Source organism: Ciona robusta, chromosome 9 (genome assembly GCF_009617815.1).
Source record: "Ciona robusta chromosome 9, ASM961781v2".
Taxonomy (NCBI): Eukaryota; Metazoa; Chordata; class Ascidiacea; order Phlebobranchia; family Cionidae; genus Ciona; species Ciona robusta.
In genome coordinates this window covers 2,098,102-2,122,564 of record NC_143243.1, presented here as the reverse complement: position 1 = coordinate 2,122,564, position 24,463 = coordinate 2,098,102, and the positions used below count along the sequence as shown (strand labels likewise).

The window sequence follows — 24,463 nt, the reverse complement described above, 5'->3', positions numbered from 1 at the left end:
TTATTATTATTATATTATTTATTATATACTTTCAATAGATAATTCCAACATATTACAAATTAACGCTAAATTAACTCAAACCAAGTAAAGCCAATGCAAAAGTAAAACCAAGGAAACAATTTACATTAGAATACGTGGTAACAACATTATTTTCTTCTTTCCAAGCGTCTAATATCAGATAAAATCCTTTCAACATGACCTTCATCAAATTGTATATCCATGTGACTGCAACATTAAAAATCAGAAAATTATCTTTACAAATACCTAAAACGTTTTAAATGTATTTTTATAATAACTGAGACCTTTTAAATGACACATTAACAAACAAAAATGAATTAAATTTTGAGATAAAACTTTCTATGTGGTATGTCTTTACCACACCATTAAACAGAATATAAAGTTTAACAAAGTAGAAAATAAGTTGTTGAAGGTATTAATTGAATAAAGTTATTGAATAAAGTGGGGAAAATGGGACAATTTTTCATTCTATTTTTTGTCCCATTTTGTAGTAAACAAAACACACTCAAAAATTATAAAACCGTATCCTCATGACTCCCATAGGTTGTTAATTGCTTAAATTATGGTGAGGATATTTTGATATTATGTGCTAAAGGTGTCTCATCTCTCCCCACATACTATATTATTTGAAAACATTTTAACAGAATTTAAAATTAGGAACAACTTACAATCTTTTTAAGGAAAGGTTGCATTCAATCATTCTATTGCCATTTATATAAAATAACATTTGGCGATGAAATAAATGTTTTATGCCATCAACGCAATCCTGTGTTAAACTTGTATCCGGCAAAGCATATTCAAATTTCTTGGGGTTTCCGTAACCTGGCTAAAAAGACTGTTAAACGTTTGCAAAGCCTCCAGGTCGGTATTAGGTTTACACTGTTTACAATACGGGTGTTTATACACCTTATGCCAGCTTACGAGTTACCAAGTATGTTACTTTTGTAGTAATTATTTTTTATTGTGTATGGCTGATAATTTGATTTTGGACAACGCATTAGTAACCACTGGGTTGGAGCAATTGCTGTTAAGTCTCTTTCCCAAGGAAATCTGACTAAAAAAGATGGTTATGACATTTGCAAAGCCTCTATGTCAGTATTAAGTTTAGACTTTTAAATGACAGTCATTATAATACGGGAGTTCATACACCTTATGCCAGCTTACGAGTTACCATGTATGTTACTTTGTAGGTGATTATTTTTTATTATGTATGGCTGATAATTTGAACAACCCATTAGTGACCACAGAGTTGGAGCAATTGCCACTAAGTGTCTTGCCCAAGGACACATATGTCCACAATGGTAGCAGTGACGAGCATTGAACACATTACCTCGGCGGGTTAACCACTTTGTCACGGAGCCGGTTTATTTATCTACTTTTGGTACCTGGTAGCGTCTTTTGGTAACATTTTTTTGTGAGTGCACAAGCCGCATAATGGTTACAATAGGAGCAACAACAACCACTTATTATGGTATTGCTAATTAACAAAGCAAACCATAATTATAATAAAATTACTTACTTGAACTGAAATCAACCATACTGTTTCACAGTATCTAGTTGCAACATGGCTTACTGAGAACATCGGGTTATTTGAACTATTTCCATCACGTGCAGGATTTGGATGACGATAATGTACCTGCAGGTATATATTATACATATCAGTAGTACTACACTAATATATTATACGTACCTGTGGCTGACTAAATGCTGAAAGTTGACCGTTCATGTTCATTTTACCAGCACCATACTGATTATGTGAATAACTTTGGGTTTTTGTTTGAGAATATGCTTGACTTTCAAATCCTGTAAATTTTCTAGATTGCATTAATAAGTTAACTAATGAGGTAAAACTTGTTACACAGGATTGTGTGTCTAAATAACACAGTATTTTCTGCATCTATAAAAGTTCGACACCTTTAGTGTCCTTAACTCGTTAACAGACAGAATTATGTATGAGATAAGATATGTTATAACGAATGTGATTGGCCTGTCATACGTGGATGTATCTGTGAAATCCGTTCATTCGTTACCTGTTGCTGCACTTTTTTTGAAGCCTTCAACAAGTTGTCTAACAGTTGGTTCATCAATAGACAGAATCCTTATTTGTTTCAATGTAATATCATTTCTCTGTTTCAAAATTCCGAGACACTTCTTTACCATTTCAACAAAAACCGCGACAGGAACGCCGTAGACCCCTACAAATGTTACATATGATATGAATATCATAGCAGTACCGATGTTGTAGCACTTTAAGTGTGCTGGTATGATAACCAGAGGATGCTGGATTGGTGGCACAATGCTGCTACCTTAATAAGAATTACTGCAAACGAGAGGTCACCAAATTGGTTGTGTGTGTGTTATACAAATACTATTAAATCTAATGTTGGAGGTTACCTGTCACATGATATGAATAGTGCCATTCTTGTATATAGCAAAAATTAAATAAATAAATTTAAAAAAACCGACCTGTGCTCACTGGTGGTATGGCGATGGTTTTCGCATTAACACTTGATGCTTCAACCAGGACGGACATTATTCCTTGAATAAGAACTGAACAGCATTTATTTTTATCTATATAGCTATGCCATTGTGGTCCAACAAGATGGATAACCCTGTTTGTATTTAAAGTCAATTAGGTGTTAACAAAGGGTTTTCATTTCGATTGATAATGCTATAGGAAAATTCTCAGGTCTTCTGCCAAGCTGTGACATAAGAGCCCACTCACACATAGTAGATTAATTAATCTTACTTTCTGCACTTAAGGTTTCCTGTTGCATTCACCATAACAGCTTCTCCAACAGCTAAAAGTTGTCCACGTCTTGCCCTCATTGCGTTTTGACACTCTATCTGAAATGCATGACCCCCTTGTTTAAATATAGCTCCAGTAACACCAACTCCATTTTCAAGGCGATTGTTGGCAGCATTTACAATCACATCTGTATCTTGAATTGCCACATTTCCCATCCCAACAGATACACGCACACCATTGCTTGTTGTTATGTTGTATCTTTCCTGGAAAAGATTTCCGCTCGACTGAGCACTTAGAGCAGGAGCTGCAGAAGTTTCTGGAATCCTTTGGTAAACATTCTGGTTGGGGGGGATTTCTGGTATGCCCTCATGCTGTACATCATGGAGCTACAAAAAACACATGTTAAAGCTACTGTAGATATGCAAATGAATTAAACTGTACCAAAAACTGCATTGCAATGCTTGACTTGGCATTCTCAATGTGTTCACTTGAGCCTTGAAACTTAAGAACACATCTTTCAAAATCTGAGTCTATTTCAAGACAATTTTCATATTTTCGTTTAACATCATCAACTATTCCAAAGGAATGCACCAACCTGGTAGTACAATACAATTAATGCTTATGTACAAGTAATCACTTGTATCTTAACCAAAGACTTTTAGGTTCAAGGCATTATGCTGCCAGGATTGTGAACATGTATGTCCTCGTGCAAATCAAATACCGGTCATTGCTACAACTCTATATTCACTAATTGGTTGTCCAAATTTATAATTTAAAACAATTCAACATTCAGCAATTTATATATGCAGTGAGTTAAAATACCACTTTTTATTTATATTTACCGAAAGTTATTTGAAGGAATGTAAAATTCATCTGTTTCTTTTGCAAGGTCAATGTTAAGTTTATCCAAAACCAAGTTGACATCATTAACTTTTCCAGTGATTACAACACTATCCTTTTTCTCCCTTAATAAATGGATATAGTAAAAATATTGGATATTTAAACAAAAATATTTTCTAAATAGTTGGCACATGCATGAACATCACTTTAAATATTGACATAAAGTAACTACATAAAGTAACTACACAGTAACTACACTGGCGCTGTGGCATAGTGGTTAGCGCGGCCGGTTGTAACCCATAGGTAATAGGCTCAAGGCCCGACGCTGCTACCATTGTGGGCGTACACAAAGTAACATACATGGTAACTCGTAAGCTTGCACGTGGTGTTAAACTCGTGTTATAACGACTGTCGTTTTCCGGCCACGCGAGGATAAAGTAAGTTACATTGATTCATTGATCGATGCATTTGCAAATACATATTTTTGCTGAAAAAAGTGTCATTTTTACTTAAGAACTGCAGGTGGTAAACAGTTTTACAAACAGCTACATTTTAAAACTTTTCAAAAATTACTTACTGAACATAAACTTTCACTTTATCGGACCCTTCAATCGGAACCCAGGTGATACCATGTTTTTTCAACCAATCCACATTTGCCTGTTTTAAACTGACAGAAGTTGAGGAATAATCATCAAAAAATTGTATCAGTAGCTTTTTAATTTCATTTGACAGCTGAAAACAGAATGTACACATTATATAATAACTTGCTTTATATTTCACTTTAAGATAAAATATTAAAACACAAGATAAAATATTAATAAAATCAACACAAAATGACTGTCAATACAATACGCTACACATAAAAAGTCTTGAAAAAGCATTTTTTAAAAACAGTGGAAACTAACTTGTAGTAAACTCACATTCAGTTGTTAATACTTAGTTAAAACCCCACATGATTTTTGCAGTTTACAACGCTCTTCTTATACATAGTTACTCCTAGTTTGAAAACTTTACCTCCCTGTCTTCTGTTTCCACAACTACTTGTACAACACCCTTGTTTTTCACTAGGTTAACTCCCACTCCAGTGGTAAGCAAGTGTCTTCGAAGATTGCTGAGTAAATCTTTCTCACCAAAAAAGTTAACCATGTTCTGTCCTCCTTTAATTGGGTATTCTAAGCCACCTTAAAAAAAGTGTTCAAAAATATATTTTGAACTTGTTCATGTAAATTTCTCTTTACTGTTTAAACCTACGATCATATTTAAGAGAAATTTAACAATTTAACTCTTACTGCTTTGGCTGAAATTTGAAGTAGTTGCAGCAGCAACATTATCGTTATATTGAGAACTCTTTTCCTTTAATTCCTCTTCCAATGATAAGTTATCTATTTTAGAAGCAAACTGCTCAGAAACTGGTGATGTTATTTCAAATTGTTGCTCAGATTGATTTTCAAATCGATCATAAAAGAGCGAAAGTTTGTAATCTCCATGTAAGGTTTTTAATCTTCCAGATTCAAACCGAACACAAATCATCTCTGCATCTGAATGTTAAATTTGTTGGTAACACAACATAATATACTCTGTAGCAATTTTTTTGTAAACTTATTGCATGATAATCATAATATAAGTGAGTCTTTTATGTTAGGTGATCTGATGATAATCAATGGTAAAGTATGTTAGCACTTGACCCACTTTGAAATTCTTCCCTATTAGCTTAAATATTTACTTTTTATGTTAGATGGTCTAATAACAATGGTAAAGTATATGATGACTGTACCTATTTTAATATTTTTAGCTATGAGGTTAAATATTTGCTTACTATTTGTAGGCATATGAAATATTTGTGTAGTTTAATTAATTTAATAATACCATTGCACTGTAAGAAATGAACCACTGCAGAAGTTTGAGAGCATCGCACAATGCGGGTGATATTAAGGCTTTGATCAAAGTTTATAAAACATCTTGCTATTTCTGCCTCAGAGGTGGATGGTGGAATATCCGAAACCAAAATACAGTTTGTTGGGTAGATTAAGCCGACCTGAAACAATAAGGAACTTAAATTTAGCTAATTTAATGGCACATATGTAATCTTGTGTGGCAATCCAGCAAAAGTTATTATAACACGTGTGCCACTTTGTGCTCATTTACCAGTTACCACACACAACTTAATGGACAACTGAATTATTCGTTTTTTATATGGCTATAATTTGAAAAACTTGTAATGAATATTATTCAGAGAAACAATTTTTTTATCTGATGTTTCGGTGTGTTTTTTTGCAGTGCTTTTGTTATTTTTTTTTTGTTTTATTATTTGGACGAGTTTATGTTCAGATATATCTTGTAAGTGAACAAGTACTTTTAGCTTGCTCTCTTCCAAAACCACCCCATTCATCCTTGAAGCCGCAGTAGTTACATCTGAAAAAATGGAATTAAAAGTTGTTACACGGAAATTTAGACTCTAAAATAATTGAGATTTTTGAAATAATATGTACCGATGCCTGGAGGGTAAAATGCCAAATAGCTGCCTGCTTTGCTGCAAGAAGTTAGTTGCTTTGGTTCAGTCTCAATGTAAGATTCAAGTAGCAAAGACAAAGTGTCTTCACATGTATTTTGACCTACGTTCTACGGAAAGCAATTAAAGAGTCATAACTTGAAAATATTTAATTCAAGTTTAACAAACCTGTATAGCTAGTCTGTCAGTACAAAGTTTTGGAATATCTCTTTTAAAAAACTTCAATTTTTTCCTATTATCGATGTTGCTGCTGTACTTGTCAATGTATTGAACTGCTTCTAAAATTAAGGCTTAGCAAAAATATAACAGTATGTACATAGTTGGAAGTAGACACTACCTTGTTGGTTACGAAACATAAGAATAATGCCATCAGCAACTTTATAAAGAGCCACCAGTACAGGGTGCTTTTTCTTTCCTTTTTTTAAACTATTGTAGAATTGATCAATGGAGGAGCTATCATGACATGGTTGAGCAAGAAAACAACTAAAAATCAAAAAATAAAACCATATGAAAAAATATAAAAAAAACAAAAAGTTAAAAAAATGTGCAACTATAAAAAATAAAGGAAGAATTTAGTGTGTTACCTCTTAACCTCTGTGACATGATTTTCAAATTGCTGATTCAAGTATTCTGACCATGAGGGTAAAGCCATGTTTTAATCTCAATTAAACACTTAACTTATTAACAAACTAAAACAGTGGCTCTAAAAGCATATGGGAAAATGTTAAAAAAATATATAAACGCTATACATTTACTCAGAAATAGATGAAATAATCATTAAAACAGGATGATAAAATAATAAAAAATCTAAATAAGTGATTGTTCAGTAACAATATAACAGCATTCAGACAGTTATATCAGTAAATTCCTTTTGCTCTGAGATCTTCTTTTACTCTTTTAAGATACTCAGGATCTGGGTAGCCGTATCTGTGATGTAGAAAAGTGTTTGTTTAATTGTTATTTCAAGAACAGTTTACATGGCAGATGTAGAAATATTCTATTTTATGTGGGTGAGGTTCCACGGCATTGCGCGCCATGGGCCAGGGTTTTAGGTCAGAGTTGGCCCATTTCCCCAATGTAAATATATAGAAAATTATTTCTAGTTCAGTGGTTCTTAAACTATAGAGCATGACCTGCTTTTGGGGTTTTAAAGGTTTGAAGGAAATGAGGGCAGTTGGCAATTTGTTTTATCCCTTTGTGTTAATATTTTAGCCATAACACAAAAAGTAAAAGATCAAAGTTTATCTTTTTCCAATATATTTTAATAATGAATTACCCGTGAGCTCCACCATGTGTTCGAGTTTTGTGATGAATGTCGTTCCATGTGATTTGGTTGTCACGCCCCGACGTGATTGAGCGACCAACTGTGAAAATTAAGCGAGCGTCGAATGCTCTCGTCAGAAGAGCTAGAACTTCTTGGCCTTCATGACTGTCAGGAAGATAAGCAATCCGTGTTGTACCGCTGTAACGCTGCCCTGGGTGTGGGTGGTTGTGCTGGGGAAAATACATACTCAAGAGATAAAGAGAATTGAACTAAAGCAGTCAAAGGTTGGTGTTTACAAATTAAACGAGAAAAACCAACAAACTTGTTTATTTAATTAAAAAAATTAAAAATTGTAAGATCATGTTGTACTCCATTTTACAGGTTAAAATACACAATGAAAAAAGCATAAAAAATTTAGTGTGGTGCTAAAGATCTTTTATGTGTAAGGCCATATGTACTTGCTGTGTCCCGCCAGAAAATGAATACCGAATGACAATTGCCCCGAAGTTATCGTAGCCAGGAAGGTGAATGCGATTGTTCATGCTCCATGTCATACGTCCACCTATTGGTTGATTTCCACATGGGGCTCCGACAGGAGTGTTGCACATTGGGCAGAAACTTTTTTGCTAAAATATAAAAAAAAAACTCGTAGGGCAAAATTGAAATTTGTTTACCAACACCAAATTGGATCGTACACGTTGGTCTTTAATCTCTCAAGTATTACGATCATACCATTATATTCAGAAATTTTGATTCTTAACAAAAGAAAATTCTTTTTTTTTTTTGTTCAAGGTATATTAAAACCAACCCCACCTTCAGTGCTTGTTCAATACAATGAACATGAAACTTGTGTTTGCATTTTAGTTCTTTAACATCATGAAGAGTAGAGGAAAAATCATCCAAACAGATGCAACAACTGTCATTGGCCATGTTACTTAATTAATCAGATCGTTGTAACTTCTAATTTACAGTCAACGTGTAACCTGCTGTGAAAAAGGTATAAAACTTTAAACGTGTGCATGAGACAGTCAAACATAATTTCTTTAAGTTAGTGTTACTAATGGGTTGTTCAAACTGTTTTTATGTTTAAAACCAATAAAACAAAAAATAACCAGGGTTGCCTATGTGGTAACTGGTATGCTTGCACGAAGTCTGTGAGTTGTTCTTGTACGCTAGTATACATGCATGTGGCTTTTCAATTACGTTTATTTAACAAAAAATAGTTGGGCAAAAAATAACTCACCTTGTTTGGCTTGATAACACGTTAACTAAAATTGAAAAGCAATTTTAAAAATCAAAAGGTTTTACCTAACTTAAACTCTGAAATGAATAAAATGTGTAAACAATAATTATAAAAGTTGAAACTTTACCACGACAATTTGATCTTTTTCAATACAAACATTTTCTACTTTGAATTGAAAATGGTAAAAACATTTAATTATTGAAAACGAATGAAGTAAAAATATTTTAAAAATAGAATTAAAGTGCATAACATGAACATATAGGTTACATGTTCACTTACGGTATTCGTATAAGAAATAAGGTTACTTGTTAAAAACGATAAAACAAATTCTGACAAAATATTACATCATAGGTATCTGCATAGAAGAGATTGTATTGTTAGGAAATGAGAGTCCCAGTGTGCTTTTGAAGACGGAACCTTTAATTTTGAATATATAGAATTAAAGTTTAAACAGCCCACACCAAGGCGGTTATTAAAAATTCAGGGGACTATCCTAAAAAAATAAAATAAAATCACAAGCAGACAAATTTATTGAATTCCTTTTGCTCTAAGTTCATCTTTAACTCTGTTTAGATAATCAGGATCTGGATATCCAAGCCTGTGATAAAAAAGAAAGGTCCTTTAGATGTGAACATACAAAAGTTTTAAGCAAGTGTTATACATGCCTACCACTTCAAACTACATTAAACATCATTTTAACTGAAAAGGTTCAAGGACTGTTCTATTGACACTAATATAATATACAAAGCCAAATCTGATTACTCACCCCATTGCACCACCATGAGTATTAGTTTTATGATGAATACCGTTCCATATAATTTGGTTATCCAATCCAGTTGTTACTGATCTTCCAATTGTGAAAATTAAACGAGCGAAAAACGCTTTCTTCAGCAATCTTAACACTTCCCTTCCTTCCCCATTATCTGGCAGATAAGCTGTCATGAATGCAGCAGAATAAGGAACACCAGGGTTGGGATGTTCGGGCTGAAATAAAAAACATGAAATTGATGGCATCAAACTTTGTCAAAATGTTTAGGAAGATTTTGATGAGACAACTTAATACTAAAATAAAACAAAAAAACTAGTATATATGTATATAACTAATATATAAATGTTTGTATAACTTTCTTAGTTTGAGCATAAAGAGGGCATGTGTTTGGTCCTTATTATCTTTATACTAATGAAATGTGGTCAAGCCTTGTTCAAAATAATAATATAGCAGTAGGATATAAACAATCCAGACAATGAACAATTTAGGTTAGATTTATAAGTAAATTCTATAAAAGTGTGTACTCCTTGTGTTCCACTTAGAAAACGATACCCAATCACAATGGCATCATATTGTTCATATCCAGGAAGATGGATGTGTTGCTGTGTATGATGTATCATCCTTCCATTAGGTTGGTTGCCTTTTACTTTCCCCACAGCATGTTTACATGTTGGGCAAAGGTTGTTGACCTAAAGTAGAAAATGTTATCCGTTCAATGCAAGTACTTTTAGCAGTTCATATATACCAAAAAATTTAAAAATTATAATTAAACGTTGGTAGCAGCATTAAAAAATTATGTTTTAAATAGGAAATTCACAAAGCCAAATGTGACACACCACACTAACCTTTAATGCTTGGTTAACACAGGTTTTATGAAATCTATGTTTGCATGGAAGTGTCTTTATTTTTGTACCAGTAATATCATTCAAACAAATCAAGCATTGTTCTTTTTCATCCTCTTTTTCACCCTCCACTAAACAAATATATTATGAATAATTCACAAGCACAAACTGTATGTTTGCATTTAAATTAATTTAGAAATTGACCCCTGTTTTTCAACTTTAAAAATATGAGAATGTTTCTCAAAAATAATGTTCTAATTGAAAATGTTTTACCTTCTGAGGAAGTTTGGTTTGGTTGAGGGTTTGACTTCGACACACGTTTCATTGAACCTGGTAGGATCTTTCGAAAGTGTCTGAATGCAGACATAAATTCACCCCACTCCTTCTTTTCACAAATGAACACCAAAATTATTTTTTGAATATGTTGTCGCTGACCACAAAAAAAAGTTGTATCGGTCATAAACTGATCAATTAATTGGTTCAGATCGTCCACTTTTATCTGATCACAAAGAGTAACTTCTCTCTCCACAAAGCATAGATTTTCTCTGGAATTTTCGATTCGAGACAAAACATTCGTTGCAATCGAATTCCATTCTGAAATATATTTGGCCCACTTTGCCAAAGTAATTTCATAACGATCATCAATTGGTATTAAATGAATATCATTACATTGGAATGGTGCCCTGTAAAATGGTGTTTTACACAGCAAGCTGTGATTAAGTACAAACATTATGCTAACCAAAGTTCCTCCGTATTGTGAGTTAAAATGAAAAAATCATAAAGATGACGGTCCACATAATATTTCTGAAGGACTGCAGATTCTGCATTCTCCTTCAAAAACACTTCCCGACCTGCAATTAGATACCTGTTTTACAATACTTACTTTTTTTTTCAAATAGTTGAAGCTCACCTAGAACTTGAAACTTTTCAGCGATTGTCTGGTAGGTTTCTTTATTACTTGCAGGAAGTGCACCTACCAAGACAATAAAAAAATCTATTAATTTACCATGAACACTTTTAACTTTGCTGACAACTTGGTTGATTAAAACATTGTTTTTATACATTTAACAACCATGCACAATAACATTATACACATGCTTATGTAAACAACTAGTAAAAAGTAAAATAAATAACTTGGTTAGTAATAGATTTTTTAAAACTGTTAATTTGGGTAAGCATTAGTGACCAATGAATGTAAACCATTGCATTTTTATGAAGTAAACTAGTTGTCAACTGAGGCAGAAGTGGTTTTTACCCCAGAGAGCTCGACAAGCTGTATTTGAGTATTTCTGAAAGGTTGGGAATTTTCTGAGAGGTTGGAAATAAAAGTTAAATAATAAATCACAATAAAATGCATGGGCAGTGATTACCAGTATTTTGTCTGACCAAGGCAGGCTCTTGCCATTGTTCTGTTTGAGTTTCAGTACTTGACGTTTCTCCCACCATCGGTGTTGTTTGTGTCTCACAACTCTGGACTGTGTTTAACTCGGTTTGTACATGACAGTTTTTCATGAACTCTGTGTTATATAAATTGAAGGTTCAGTATAATATGTTACAGCATAAATTTAACAGTGTTTCATATACAGCATATAACAATAGCTGCCAAAATAGAAAATCTTGAATGATTATCAATAAATTTTAACATTACCAATGTTTTTGGTTTGAGTTTCAGTACTTGACGTTTCTCCCACCATTGGTGTTGTTTGTGTCTCACAACTCTTGACTGTGTTTAACTCAGTTTGTACATGGCAGTCTTTCATGAAATCTGTGTCATACAAACAAAAGGCTCAGAATCAAGCATCAGGGTCCAAATATTTTTGCATACTATATACTGTTATGATATTTTTGAAATTTAAGATCCATATTGTAAATAAAGTATAGAAATATCAATGTGAAATTAAATTCATAAAGTACCTAAATTTTCAACTTGAACAGAGACAGATTGATTTTCAACTGGGATCGGTTCCAAACACTGAAATTTAATGAGAATTTTTTCAGTGTGCTTATATTTACATCAAGTCCTAAGTCGTCTATGATAAAATAGGTTCTAATTTTGCATTTTTTAATATAGATAAAAGTTATAGTAAACAGTAAAACGACAACTGACACAATTAGCAATAGACAGATTCTAATGTTGTACTACCATAAATTTCCTCATGAAACATAATTCAGCTTGATCTACATCCTTTGCAGATCCAGTAAATGTCACTGAATAATCGGTTGAATTACACGCCACTTCAACCTTTCCATTATTTACCATCAAAGTATTTAATGCTTCATGCTTCATTAGCCTTCTGTGTTCATTGTAATGTTTCAAATATGAAGAAATATTTATAACAGTGAAAGCTCCAAATTAATTCACAAAATGATAAACTAAGATACTTTAAACTAATGAACATATACATTTATGATCACTTTTGTTAACCTACTTGTAGTAAGATTCACAAATTGGAAGAGTCACTGTTTTTAAATTCAACAATCGTTCAAACTCTTTTACAACTACATCAACTTGTTTCATTTGTCCAGTTATCTGAACACCATCAGTAGTCGACCTAAACATTTCAATTAAATCAAAAACCAGTTTAAACATCAAGAATAATACAAATTACCGAATAAAAACATGCATCACGGTTGAATCAATTTTAAGTTTTATTTTTTCTTCATCTTCTGTCCAGTTAAATAAAGAACGAAGTTTGGACAACTCAGCGTCATTGCCACTCACTAATTGTGATGAAAAATTAGAAAAGAATTTGTCAAAATCTTCCAACAAACTTTGTGGGTCCTCATCCTAGTCAGTAAAGTTAAGACCACAGATAAAGTGCACAATATAGGTATTTACTTACATCCTTCATAGTGTATTGAATGTAAACAGAATCATCAGCAACTGACAAAACAATGTTTGCTCTTTGAGAAAATTCTGTTCTTAGGTTCTTATTTAATTTGGCAAATCCAAGATAATTCAGAATATCTGAACCACTGGTAATCATGTAGCTACCTTCAAATACATTTTCTAAATTAATGATGTTAATGCAATTACTGCAACCTACCTTCATTTTGCACAGAACTAACTACAGATTTCATGGACATGCCTTCAGCACTTGAAGATTGAGGTTCTACAAAAGTTTTCTCACGATGATCAGAAGAATTATTAGTTTCAGAATGATTTGATTGCAGATGATGATAGTAGAGTGATATTTTCAAGCAACATCCACTCATTTGTAAAGTTGTGCGTTTGCAATGTTCCCATAAACTCTCAGCACCTACCAGAAAAGATATTTACTCAATATTTTGCAAAATACACTACTGTTTCTTACATTGGCAATCTGCAAAGCTGACAACAGCAGTGTTTACAGAACACAAGTCAACTGTTGTAACTTTATCTTTTTCTATATTAGCACAGTTGTTGAAGAAGGTTTCAATATTTTCCTTGGAAGAATCACCAGGAATGCCTTCCACTAATAAAGCATTTGTTGGTTGCATAAGTGTAGCCTGAAACAAACTTTATTAGAAACTTATACTTCCATTTTGTTACATGCATTACCTTCAAGGCACAACCCTCTAATTTATTTCTTGATATTTCTTTTGTTATTTCCCTGATTTCATACAGTTCTGGAAAACATTTCCAAAATCACAAAAGATTTAAAAACAATGTTAGTATTCAATAAGTAATGAAACTAACCTGTTGGTTCTTTATAAAGAGTGAGATACTGTCCTTCAATTTTACATGGGATTAGTTCAGGGCAGCGTTGATTAGGCTTGTCACAATTTTCAAGCAATAATTCAACCGTATCTAAAGAAGTTCCTTTCCCAACATTCTACATAGATAAAAAGGAACTTATTGCACAATACATTATATATACACAGTTATGGAAGGTCCACTACTTACACTAAGAAGAAATCTATCTCCACATAAAGGAGGAATGAACCTGGAAATTATCTTCAATTGAGTGTCATCCAAATAATGAACTTTTTCCAGCGTGCTTTGGACATCTGCATTTAACAAAATAGGTTAGTTTTTTAAACAGCACCAAAGACTATGGCAAATATTTTTATGAAATGCAAACAAATCAAATAAACAAAAAATTATCCAAAACTTTAATTTTACAAGTTCATTTAAAAAACCTGCTTACATTTATCATCTTGAAACATAATAACCACCCCATCATGAAGGTTAACAACCTTCTCTATTACTCCGCCACCTGACCTTCTATGGTTTTCAAAATATAATCTCACTTTTTCTATGGATGTCTTCTGTGGTATATTTTGCACCAAAATACATCTAAACAAACATGATTAAACTTAAGAGATTACTGATAGAATAAACCATGACAGGTAACAGAATTAAATTTTATGGATGTAAAAGTATAAAAAAATATATTTCACAAAAAAAGATGTTTCGCAGTGATTTTTTTCCAATTAATTAGTAATTTTTGCACATGTACCATATGTTTCCATCTATACGAAAGAATAAAGTTACACATTAATTTTGGTGTTCATACTGGAAGAGGTAAAGTCAGGTAGGCTATGTACTTACTGCGTGCCTGCAAGCTGTTCAGCATCATTTTCCTGCAGCCACTGACTCCAAGTTAGGATGTTGTTGGAAGTCATCTGTTACAAAGTTAAATAAAACAAAGTTTAATAATTTATTTATAGAATAAAACCTATAATTTTAAATGAAATATAGGTATTCCTTTAAAACAGGAGTTCTTATTTTATCGCGGGCCAATATGTGAAATCATAATTATGTGTTGGGCAAGGTTCTCCTTGCTATATTGGCGACGCGACTTGTATTGGCCAAAGTTTGGTTATAACGAATACTGTTAGTTGGGTCAGGAAGTTCGACACATATGCTGGTAATAAACATGGCTTCTAGAACAGATTAAACTACGTAATTGCGGAGTAAAAGACAAAGTTTTACAGTTTTTTTGTTAAATCATGCCGCGGTATAACCCTTATACCAGAGTAACAAGCGTGGCAGGTTGGCTGATGCTGTGACAGTCATAAATATTTTTGTTGCGTAACAAAGACAATGTAAATTATTACAGAAATCAATAAAACATTTAAGACGAATTTTTAAAGTAATATGTTCATTTGTGAGCGTATGCAATGGGTAATTTTAAAGACTTCTGAGGGACATTTATTTTGCTCCTTCGGGTCGCAAATGGCCCGCAGCTGCGGTTTGGGAACCCCTGCTTTAAAAATTTAACCAACAGTTTGAAAATTTAGAAATACCTTATAAAACTTCATGCATTCTTATCGTGACCATTTGATGCAAAAGTTGAAACATCAAACACAGAACACCAGGTCATAAACCTAACTTGTCCAACCTAACTTAAACCAAAACCTAAACTGAAAACCAAGTACACATCTACGTGAGTACAAACATCTAAAACAAAATGCCACTATTAAAATCAAATAATTAAACACAAATATCTTCAGTTAAAATCAAAAGTAATCTAATCCATTAATTATCAGATAAAATTGTCAAAGAAATTTAAAACATTTGTACAGATAATATGATACATATACTCAGTGCAGAATACAAATAAGTGATCTTATTATAACATTGTGGTAACAAATAATTCATTCAAAATGTTTAACACAGAATTTCACATGTATTTAGTATTTTTAAAACTTAATATAAAAAATAACGAAAGGGAATATGGCTTTACATAATACCTTGGATATTTACATAAAATGTATTTTTTTTAGCCACAAGAATAAACCGTGTCCACTACTGCCAGTGTTGAACGTTGACAGCTTTATTCAACTGAAGAATAAACGAACATTAATCTTAAAATTACGGAACTTTTTTGATAGAAAAATAAACAACAAATTTTGTTAAGAAATAACAAGCAGACAAATTTATTGAATTCCTTTTGCTTTAAGTTCATCTTTCACTCTGTTTAGATAATCAGGATCTGGATATCCAAACCTGTGATAAAAAAAGTACACAATAGTTTCTGCCTAGTGCTGATAAAACTACAATTCAAATGTTTATATATGTCAACTACTAAACCCCTAACATAGTTCTTAAACAAAAAAAGGCACGATATGTGGACTTGCAGAGAATTATATTACGTAATATCCAACCTAGCGTACCCAGTTGCACCACCATAAGGATTAGTTTTATGATGAATATCATTCCATGTAACTTGGTTTTCCATTCCAGTTGTTACTGATCTTCCAATTGTGAAAATTAAACGAGCATCAAAAGCTTTCTTCAGCAATCTCAACACTTCCCTTCCTTCTCTATTATCTGGCAGATAAGCTGTCCTGCTTGTACTAGTATATCGTACTCCAGGGTTGGGATGTTCGCGCTGAAATATAAGTGATTTTGGTAACATTTTGGTTAAAAATATTGACTTAATAATGATGTATGACCATGCCGTCTGTAGCTATATGGTATAAAAATTAAGGTAATGAACAATCCAAATCAAAGTTATCATTGCAAAAGGATTTGTATTCATAAGTATTCTATATAAAAGTACATACTCCTTGTATTCCACTTGGAAAATTGTAATCAATCACAATAGCACCATAACGTTCATATCCAGGAAGATGGGTGTTATGGTCAATACGATCCCTCATTGTTCCATTGGGTTGGTTGCCCTTTACTTTCCCCACAGCTTGTTTACATATTGGGCAAAGGTTGTTGACCTGGAAAAAACAAAGATATAATAAAGAAACATCATACAATGTTAACAATTTAAATAAAAAAGTGTAAAAAATAATGATTACTTTAACCAGTATCTACAAAAATTAACTTATAATAAAAAGGTATAAAATTTATAAGAAACAAATTCAAACTGAGTAGCACCTGCAAATACTTGCATTGTACAATTAACAACATTATTAAACCGAAAATTGACAGCTATTCCACAAGACTAACCTTCAATGCTTGGTTGACACAAGTTTCATGAAATTTATGTTTGCATGGAAGTGTCTTTATTTTTGAACCATTAATATCATCCAAACAAATGGCACACTGTTCTTTTTCATCCTCTTTTTCAGTGTTACTCTCCTTTCCTTTCCCATTCTCTTGCTCTTTTTTACCATTCTTTTCCTTTTCACTCTCTTTTTCTGCAAAAAAAATATTAAGTGCTGTTACAATTATTAATTGAATAAAAAGGTAATTGCTTATGTGGTGTATAATAAGTGAGCCACCCATGTTACAAGATTCATCATATTCTTATCTATCTAATATACTGATATTATAATGTATCAATACTACCTGTTGGTTTCTGATATTCCTTCTTTTCCAACTCTAACAATTCATTTTGTAAATTCTCCATGTAGTTTTCTTTAATGTCAAACATGCTAGAGACAAATAATGAGTAAGAGTTATAAATTAGCATATAGTTATTTTAAACAAGAGAAACTTACTTAAATGCTAAACTTTTAAGCTTGCAGCTACACACTGAGTCTGCTGAATATTTAAGCTGAAACAACTTTTTCGCCTTTACAAGTTTTCCAATTCTTTTGATTACTTCACGAGCTCCTTCCACATTGGGAATATAAGCTGTTTTCCTGTACATGTCCTGATAAGGAACGAAAACAATGGACACTTGTACGAATTTTTTACAAAGTTTTTTTTCTATTTAACCTGACTGTTTTAAACGGTAAATGTAAATACTCAACACCATGGTTCTTAATGTCACTGCTGAATAGAATTTTCTAATCACCTGATAGTGAAGAGATGAAATGCTGATGTGTAAATGATACATGGACTCTGTTGATGCAGTTTGGGGAAAGATTTTAACGGTCATTTTCCATTCATCTGTTTGTTGTTTAAATTGAACTTTATTTTCCTGTTGTAAAAATAGATATATGAAGCACAAAGAGGGTATCAATACAAAATATAATTACATATTTGTTTAACACAGCTCTTGTATCATGTGAGGAAGACTTGGCAGCTGCAGCATAACCTGGAAAAAGGGATAAGACTTACAATTCTTTATAAATGTAATTGTTTGATTACTTTTTTTTTCAGTGACTTGACTGGTGCTTTGCTGAGATTGTTGCGCGTTACTCTGATACTTATAACTACTGTGACCATCATACACATCATCAATCTCCATTGGAACTTCACCTCCATCAATATCCTCATCATTGCCACCCAATGGTTGTGCACTTGTATGGTGATGATGGGATGAAGGGTCTGTATACAAACATACCTGATGCAAATTTTAATGAAAACGTGAATCAAACTATTTCTTACCAACAGATGAAGACCGATCCTTTTCAACTGAAAAAGAAAACATGGTTGCCAAAATAGATACAGTTGATTGGTCAATTGAAAGAATTCTTATGTAGTTAAGAACGCGTGTGCTACGAGGGTAACTGGTTTCAAAGCTTGTCAATGCTGTATTCATGGCTTGTACAAAGGCATTGAGTGGAGTTCCATAAACAACTGAAAAAAGGATGCATATATGAAAAAATATTAAACATTTAAAAATATATACAACAACATGGTACAACCCATGCACAACAAATACAACAAGTGACAGTTCTGTTTTAGTTCCTACCTGTAGCTACAGGTGGAAGAGCAAGTGTGAATGCACCACAACCATCAGATTTCTCTAACACTGATAATAAACCACTTTCAAGTAACTGATATGCTTCTTGTTTGTTAGAATATTTGTACCACTGAGGTCCAACCAGGTGCAAAACCCTGCAAAATTAGGATTGTTTAAATAACTTTAACGCTTGCAATATATGAAAATTAACCAAACATTTTGGATACCAAGCCAACACCTGGAGTACTTCACAATGCTACTCTACTCACTTTTTACATTGCAAGCGGCCGGCGGCCTTGACAGAAACCACTTGTCCAACAGCTAACGGTCGATGCCTACGCTTCATTGCTTTCTGACACACTTGTTCAAACTCCCAACCCCCTTGCCTGAATATAGCTCCAGTGACTCCAGCACCATTTTCAATGTATTTATTGGCAGCATTGACAATTGCATCTACATCTTGAAGTGCTATGTTGCCATTACCAACAGATACACGGATGCCACCTTTAGTAACGAACTTGAAAACCTCCTTGTAGTTATCATGACTTGCTAAGGATGGTTGTTTAGGTAGTTGGGTAGGTTTGTCACTTATAGAATTTAAGCACTGTTTGAAAACACGTCTACTGGCTTCCAAAGCTTCCTTGTCTTCTGACAGCATAATAACTCTATACTTGTTATCAGAAGATTGACAGACCAACACATCTTTGTTGTTGGTTCTTACAACATCAATGGCTTTTTCAATATTATCAAGTAAATCAAATTCACATTCTATGTTCGCTTGCCGAATATGATACATGGTATCTTGGTATAAACTTTGAAACTCATCAATTGCTTGGACGATTCTTTCTTCATCTTTAGAAGTTAACTTAATGGATAAATTATTTTGACCAACATTTGTTGTTTTGATCTTGATCTGATGTCTCTCCCTGAAACATCATGTGTATTAACATAGTGAACATAGAATGTTATAATATTATATTTACCATATCTGCTTAACACGGTTTGCCTTGGAAAGTTGAATGTAGCTATAAACATCTTTATCCACAGTGATGGTGTCAGTATACTCTTTCTCTACAGTCACATGCACGCTTATGTTGCTTGGCAGTTCTGTTGCATTCTGTTGTGCTGGTTTCACTGGTCTTTCCTCAACTGAATTTATGAATAAACGTGTAGAGTAATCAGTTTGATTGTTAAAGTTCAAGTATTTCAAAGCTTTTTTAAAAAAACGGCATTGCATACATACCTTGGTTATCAGATGAAATCTGGACACCAAAACTCTGAGTTGGATTTGCATTTGTGTTATTTTGAGTTTGTAGTTGACTGTGACAGTGATCCAACATTGCATTATCTGTTCCCATGACCACCATTAAGTTAGGTGCATCGTAATAAAATGCACAGTGTACCATTCCACATGTATCATTTAACACTTTCATCTGTTTTTTAGGATTTTCTGATCTTTCGGAAACATGCACAAATTTATGTTGCATTTTAAGTTTTGCATCATTGTACAGAGATTGAAATTCTTGCATGAATTCAATCGCATTCTTTGAAGATATTTTGATGGTTTGATTTCCATTCTTGGAAGAAACGATTTGAACATCATACTTTGATCTAATAAACAAGAAGTAATGTTTGGTAGATGTAGTAATTTATAATCTTAGACTAACACAACATATAAAATAAAACTTTGCAGATTATTTACCGAAGAGATGGCAACTGTCGACACGATTCCCAGAATACTACAACTCCAACTTCATATTCATCCAATGTCATTAACATAGCTGGAAAAGCAATGATCAAATATCATAAAAAAATCTGACAACAGCAAAATTTGTCATTGCATACAAATCACACATTTGTAAATATAAATCAATCTTTTGTAGCTGGAAATGTCTAACATTGATATTCAATAAAGATTCCTAAAACACGTTTGCAATAATGTTGCTGTTAATTCCAACAATTGAATTAAAATTAGGAAACTTGTCAAAATCTTTTAGACTGTTCCACATTAAAGCATATAACAATGACCGCCAACATCTCAAATGATTATCAATATTATTTTTAACATTACCAATGTTTTCGGTTTGGGTTTCAGTGCTTGTCGTTTCTTCTACCATTGGTGTTGTTTGTGTCTCACAATTCTTGACTGTGTTTAACTCAGTTTGTACATGGCAGTCTCTCATGAACTCTGTGTTATATAAATTAAATGATTAGTATGATATGTAATATTTGAAATGTTTATCACACCTCGATAATTATGTAAAAAACATTTAAATTTTTTTTAATTGAAGCCATTATCAGTTTGTAATTAAATTGATAAGGTACCTGAGTTTTCAACTTGAGTCGCAATGGACTGTTTTTCAACAGGTGTTGAATCTAAACCCTGAAATTCAGATCAGAAGTTCTTTAAAGAACTTGAAAGCAGTTTATGATATATATATACTGTTATATAAAAGATATAGGTATGTCTAATTTGCACCTTACTATGTAAAAATAGGTATTTACTGGTAAACAGAAGTAGTAATACATCGACAGAATTAGTAACATTCTTAAACGCAGTCACTAAGTAAAACAAGAAATAAATCTATGAAATAATATATACACAAACTATACCTATAAAAATAGTAATCAATAAATTCTATTTTATTACCAATAATTTCCTCATGAAACATAATTCCGCTTGATCTACATCCTTTGCAGAACCAGTAAATGTCACTGAATAATCAGTTGGATTACACGTCACTTCAACCTTTCCATTATTTACCATCGAAGATTGTAATGCTTCATTCTTCATTAGCCTTCTGTGTGAAGTTTTTAGATTATAGCATGCACGAAATCCACTTTAAACAAAGTGGATTTAAAAAAAATAAAAAAAGATGTGTTTAACAATACACTATATGCTAATTTAAATTATTTATAATTTTGTTGTTAACCTACTTGTAGTAAGATTCACAAATTGGAAGAGTCACTGTTTTTGAATTCAACAATCGTTCAAACTCTTTTACAACTACATCAACTTGTTTCATTTGTCCAGTTATCTGAACACCATCAGTAGTCGACCTAAACATTTAAATTAAATAAAAAAAAAACAATAAAACATCACGAATATTACAACTTACTGAACAAAAACATGCATTACAGTTGAACCAATTCTGACTTCTATTTTTTCTTCATCTTCTGTCCAATTATAAGAAGCACGAAGTTTGGACAACTCAGCTTCATTGCCACTCACTAATTGTGATGAGAAATTTGAAAAGAATTTGTCAAAATCTTCCAACAAACTTTGTGGGTCCTCATCCTGAAGTAGAAAGGAAAAATGTAAAGATTACACATAAAATGTACAGGGTTGGTATTTCAAACTACAACCTTCACAGTATAGTGGATGTAAACAGAATCATCAGTAACAACTAGAGAAATCTTGGCTCGCTCAGAGAATTCTTCTCTCAGATTCTTGTTCAATTTTTTAAACCCAAGATAATTCAGAATATCTGAACCACTAGTAATCATGTAGCTACCTTCAAATACATTTTCTAAATTAATGATGTTAATGCAATTACTGCGATGTACCTTCATTTTGCACAGGACTAACTACAGATTTCATGAACATGCCTTCAGCCCTTGAAGTTTGAGGTTCTACAAAAGTTTTCTCACGATGATCAGAAGAATTAATAGTTTCAGAATGATTTGATTGCAGATGATGATAGTAGAGTGATATTTTCAAGCAACATCTATTCATTTGTAAAGTTGTGCGTTTGCAATGTTCCCATAAACTCTCAGCACCTACCAGAAAAGATATTTACTCAATATTTTGCAAAATACACTACTGTTTCTTACATTGGCAATCTGCAAAGCTGACAACAGCAGTGTTTACAGAACACAAGTCAACTGTTGTAACTTTATCTTTTCCTAAATGAGCACAGTTGTTAAAGAAGGTTTCAATATTTTCCTTGGAAGAATCACCAGGAATGCCTTCCACTAATAAAGCATTTGTTGGTTGCATAAGTGTAGCCTGAAACAAACTTTATTAGAAACTTATACTGCCATTTTGTTACATGCATTACCTTCAAGGCACAACCCTCTAATTTATTTCTCGATATTTCTTTTGTTATTTCCCTGATTTCATACAGTTCTGGAAAACATTTCCAAAATCACAAAAGATTTAAAAACAATGTTAGTATTCAATAAGTAATGAAACTAACCTGTTGGTTCATTATAAAGAGCGAGATACTGTCCTTCATGTTTACATGGGATTAGTTCAGGGCAGCGTTGATTAGGCTTGTCACAATTTTCAAGCAATAGTTCAACCGTATCTAAAGAAGTTCCTTTCCCAACATTCTACATAGATAAATAGGAACTTATTGCACAATACATTATATATACACAGTTATGGAAGGTCCACTACTTACACTAAGAAGAAATCTATCTCCACATAAAGGAGGAATGAACCTGGAAACTATCTTCAATCGAGTGTCATCCAAATAATGAACTTTTTCCAGCGTGCTTTGGACATCTGCATTTAACAAAATAGGTTAGTTTTTTAAACAGCACCAAAGACTATATGGCAAATATTTTTATGAAATGCAAACAAATAAAATAAACAAAAAATTATCCAAAACTTTAACTTCACAAGTTCATTTAAAAAACCTGCTTACATTTATCATCTTGAAACATAATAACCACCCCATCATGAAGGTTAACAACCTTCTCTATTACTCCACCACCTGACCTTCTATGGTTTTCAAAATATAATCTCACTTTTTCTATGGATGTTTTCTGTGATATATTTTGCACCAAAATACATCTAAACAAACATGATTAAACTTAAGAGATTACTGATAGAATAAACCATGACAGATAACAGAATTAAATTTTATGGATGTAAAAGTAAAAAAAAAATCTATTTCACAAAAAAAGATGTTTCGCAGTGATTTTTTTTTCAAATAATTAGCAATTCTTTGCACAGATACCATATGTTTCCATCTATACGAATGAAAAGTTACACATTAATTTTGGTGTTCATACTGGAAGAAGTAAAGTCAGGTAGGCTATGTACTTACTGGGTGCCTGCAAGCTGTTCAGCATCATTTTCCTGCAGCCACTGACTCCAAGTTAGGATGTTGTTGGAAGTCATCTGTTACTAAGTTAAATAAAAGAAAGTTTAATAATTTATTTATAGAATAAAACCTATAATTTTAAATGAAATATAGGTATTCCTTTAAGACAGGGGTTCCCAAACTTATTTTATCGCGGGCCAATATGTGAAATCATAATTTTGTGTTGGGCAAGGTTCTCCTTGCTATATTGGCTACGCGACTTGTATTGGCCAAAATTTGGTTATAACGAATACTGTTAGTTGGGTCAGGAAGTTTGACACATATGCTGGTAATAAACATGGCTTCTAGAACAGATTAAACTACGTACTTGCGGAGTAAAAGACAAAGTTTCACAGTTTTTTTGTTGAACCCATATACCAGAGTAACAAGCGTGGTAGGTTGGCTGATGCTGTGACAGTCATAAATATTTTTGTTGCGTAACAAAGACAATGCAAATTATTACAGAAATCAATAAAACGTTTAAGACGAATTTTTAAAGTAATATGTTCATTTGTGAGCGTATGCAATCGGTAATTTTAAAGTCTTCTGAGGGCTATTTATTTTGCTCCTTTGGGTTGCAAATGGCCCGCGGCTGCGGTTTGGGAAACCCTGCTTTA

General features: G+C 32.7%; 4 protein-coding genes across 17 annotated transcripts in view; all 4 read right to left on the bottom strand.

Moving 5' to 3' along the window:
- On the bottom strand, positions 1–6,840 carry LOC149730736 (uncharacterized). 4 transcript variants are annotated; one of them, XR_016385626.1, is made up of 18 exons: positions 6,701–6,840; positions 6,454–6,599; positions 6,285–6,406; positions 6,097–6,226; positions 5,961–6,019; positions 5,474–5,642; positions 4,897–5,145; positions 4,622–4,788; positions 4,185–4,339; positions 3,610–3,732; positions 3,209–3,362; positions 2,768–3,153; positions 2,485–2,630; positions 2,049–2,213; positions 1,709–1,821; positions 1,538–1,654; positions 687–840; positions 1–225 (listed from the first exon to the last, which is right to left on the bottom strand). XR_016385626.1 is itself a non-coding variant. In XM_089883981.1 (18 exons), the coding sequence occupies exons 1-18, from the start codon at positions 6,766–6,768 to the stop codon at positions 147–149; spliced, it is 2,706 nt and encodes a 901-aa protein (XP_089740107.1). In that variant the 5' UTR covers positions 6,769–6,840; the 3' UTR covers positions 1–146. The 4 variants fall into 4 exon arrangements, 3 of the variants coding, with proteins under 3 accessions (XP_089740107.1, XP_089740108.1, XP_089740109.1); XM_089883981.1 differs by having other exon boundaries at positions 687–844; XM_089883982.1 differs by having other exon boundaries at positions 687–844; positions 6,285–6,394.
- Positions 6,819–8,765, bottom strand: LOC149730735 (E3 ubiquitin-protein ligase DTX3-like). 2 transcript variants are annotated; one of them, XM_089884098.1, is made up of 5 exons: positions 8,624–8,765; positions 8,194–8,366; positions 7,839–8,006; positions 7,393–7,610; positions 6,819–7,043 (listed from the first exon to the last, which is right to left on the bottom strand). In XM_089884098.1, exons 2-5 carry the CDS (start codon positions 8,308–8,310, stop codon positions 6,974–6,976), a joined length of 573 nt encoding a protein of 190 aa, XP_089740224.1. In that variant the 5' UTR covers positions 8,311–8,366; positions 8,624–8,765; the 3' UTR covers positions 6,819–6,973. The 2 variants fall into 2 exon arrangements, with proteins under 2 accessions (XP_089740224.1, XP_089740225.1); XM_089884099.1 differs by having other exon boundaries at positions 8,194–8,363; positions 8,624–8,751.
- Positions 8,700–15,607, bottom strand: LOC149730734 (uncharacterized). 2 transcript variants are annotated; one of them, XR_016385625.1, is made up of 22 exons: positions 15,467–15,607; positions 14,769–14,842; positions 14,365–14,513; positions 14,121–14,224; positions 13,914–14,049; positions 13,776–13,843; positions 13,549–13,723; positions 13,282–13,494; positions 13,078–13,229; positions 12,844–13,022; positions 12,664–12,786; positions 12,378–12,528; positions 12,149–12,206; positions 11,883–11,999; positions 11,605–11,751; positions 11,145–11,207; positions 10,974–11,085; positions 10,508–10,917; positions 10,238–10,365; positions 9,945–10,081; positions 9,390–9,607; positions 8,700–9,221 (listed from the first exon to the last, which is right to left on the bottom strand). XR_016385625.1 is itself a non-coding variant. In XM_089883978.1 (22 exons), exons 1-22 carry the CDS (start codon positions 15,479–15,481, stop codon positions 9,152–9,154), a joined length of 3,027 nt encoding a protein of 1,008 aa, XP_089740104.1. In that variant the 5' UTR covers positions 15,482–15,607; the 3' UTR covers positions 8,700–9,151. The 2 variants fall into 2 exon arrangements, 1 of the variants encoding a protein (XP_089740104.1); XM_089883978.1 differs by having other exon boundaries at positions 9,917–10,081.
- LOC149730733 (uncharacterized) overlaps positions 15,584–24,463 on the bottom strand; it is a 9,057-nt gene continuing 177 nt past the window's right edge. The window contains exons 1-29 of one of the 9 annotated variants that reach the window (XM_089883952.1): positions 24,175–24,446; positions 23,811–23,884; positions 23,406–23,554; positions 23,160–23,263; positions 22,953–23,088; positions 22,815–22,882; positions 22,588–22,762; positions 22,321–22,533; positions 22,120–22,268; positions 21,873–22,051; positions 21,691–21,813; positions 21,404–21,554; positions 21,079–21,136; positions 20,825–20,941; positions 20,456–20,534; positions 19,997–20,364; positions 19,737–19,902; positions 19,023–19,679; positions 18,763–18,908; positions 18,456–18,647; positions 18,216–18,395; positions 18,104–18,162; positions 17,920–18,045; positions 17,621–17,775; positions 17,469–17,554; positions 17,127–17,317; positions 16,730–16,894; positions 16,337–16,554; positions 15,584–16,169 (exon numbers count right to left, since the gene is read on the bottom strand). In XM_089883952.1, the coding sequence (XP_089740078.1) occupies positions 16,100–16,169; positions 16,337–16,554; positions 16,730–16,894; positions 17,127–17,317; positions 17,469–17,554; positions 17,621–17,775; positions 17,920–18,045; positions 18,104–18,162; positions 18,216–18,395; positions 18,456–18,647; positions 18,763–18,908; positions 19,023–19,679; positions 19,737–19,902; positions 19,997–20,364; positions 20,456–20,534; positions 20,825–20,941; positions 21,079–21,136; positions 21,404–21,554; positions 21,691–21,813; positions 21,873–22,051; positions 22,120–22,268; positions 22,321–22,533; positions 22,588–22,762; positions 22,815–22,882; positions 22,953–23,088; positions 23,160–23,263; positions 23,406–23,554; positions 23,811–23,884 (4,554 nt within the window). In that variant the 5' untranslated portion in view covers positions 24,175–24,446 and the 3' untranslated portion in view covers positions 15,584–16,099. Of the gene's footprint in view, positions 16,170–16,336; positions 16,555–16,729; positions 16,895–17,126; positions 17,318–17,468; positions 17,555–17,620; positions 17,776–17,919; positions 18,046–18,103; positions 18,163–18,215; positions 18,396–18,455; positions 18,648–18,762; positions 18,909–19,022; positions 19,680–19,736; positions 19,903–19,996; positions 20,365–20,455; positions 20,535–20,824; positions 20,942–21,078; positions 21,137–21,403; positions 21,555–21,690; positions 21,814–21,872; positions 22,052–22,119; positions 22,269–22,320; positions 22,534–22,587; positions 22,763–22,814; positions 22,883–22,952; positions 23,089–23,159; positions 23,264–23,405; positions 23,555–23,810; positions 23,891–24,174; positions 24,447–24,463 lie in introns of those variants that run through there. The other 8 variants (XM_089883954.1, XM_089883951.1, XM_089883949.1 and 5 more) reach the window with 8 other exon arrangements.

Excerpts from the sequence above, each read along its gene's own strand:
- LOC149730736 (XM_089883981.1), bottom strand. The coding sequence starts at position 6,768 with ATGGCTTTACCCTCATGGTCAGAATACTTGAATCAGCAATTTGAAAAT. Across the intron at positions 6,407-6,453 it reads TATGTTTCGTAACCAACAAG|CCTTAATTTTAGAAGCAGTT; the intron begins GTAGTGTCTACT and ends ATTTTTGCTAAG. Across the intron at positions 6,020-6,096 it reads ATTTTACCCTCCAGGCATCG|ATGTAACTACTGCGGCTTCA; the intron begins GTACATATTATT and ends CCATTTTTTCAG.
- LOC149730735 (XM_089884098.1), bottom strand. The coding sequence starts at position 8,310 with ATGGCCAATGACAGTTGTTGCATCTGTTTGGATGATTTTTCCTCTACT. Across the intron at positions 8,007-8,193 it reads GTATTGAACAAGCACTGAAG|CAAAAAAGTTTCTGCCCAAT; the intron begins GTGGGGTTGGTT and ends TTTATATTTTAG. Across the intron at positions 7,611-7,838 it reads TTTCTGGCGGGACACAGCAA|CACAACCACCCACACCCAGG; the intron begins GTACATATGGCC and ends TATTTTCCCCAG.
- LOC149730734 (XM_089883978.1), bottom strand. Across the intron at positions 13,724-13,775 it reads TAGAGGGTTGTGCCTTGAAG|GCTACACTTATGCAACCAAC; the intron begins GTAATGCATGTA and ends AGTTTGTTTCAG. Across the intron at positions 12,529-12,663 it reads ATTTGTGAATCTTACTACAA|AAGGCTAATGAAGCATGAAG; the intron begins GTAGGTTAACAA and ends CAATGAACACAG.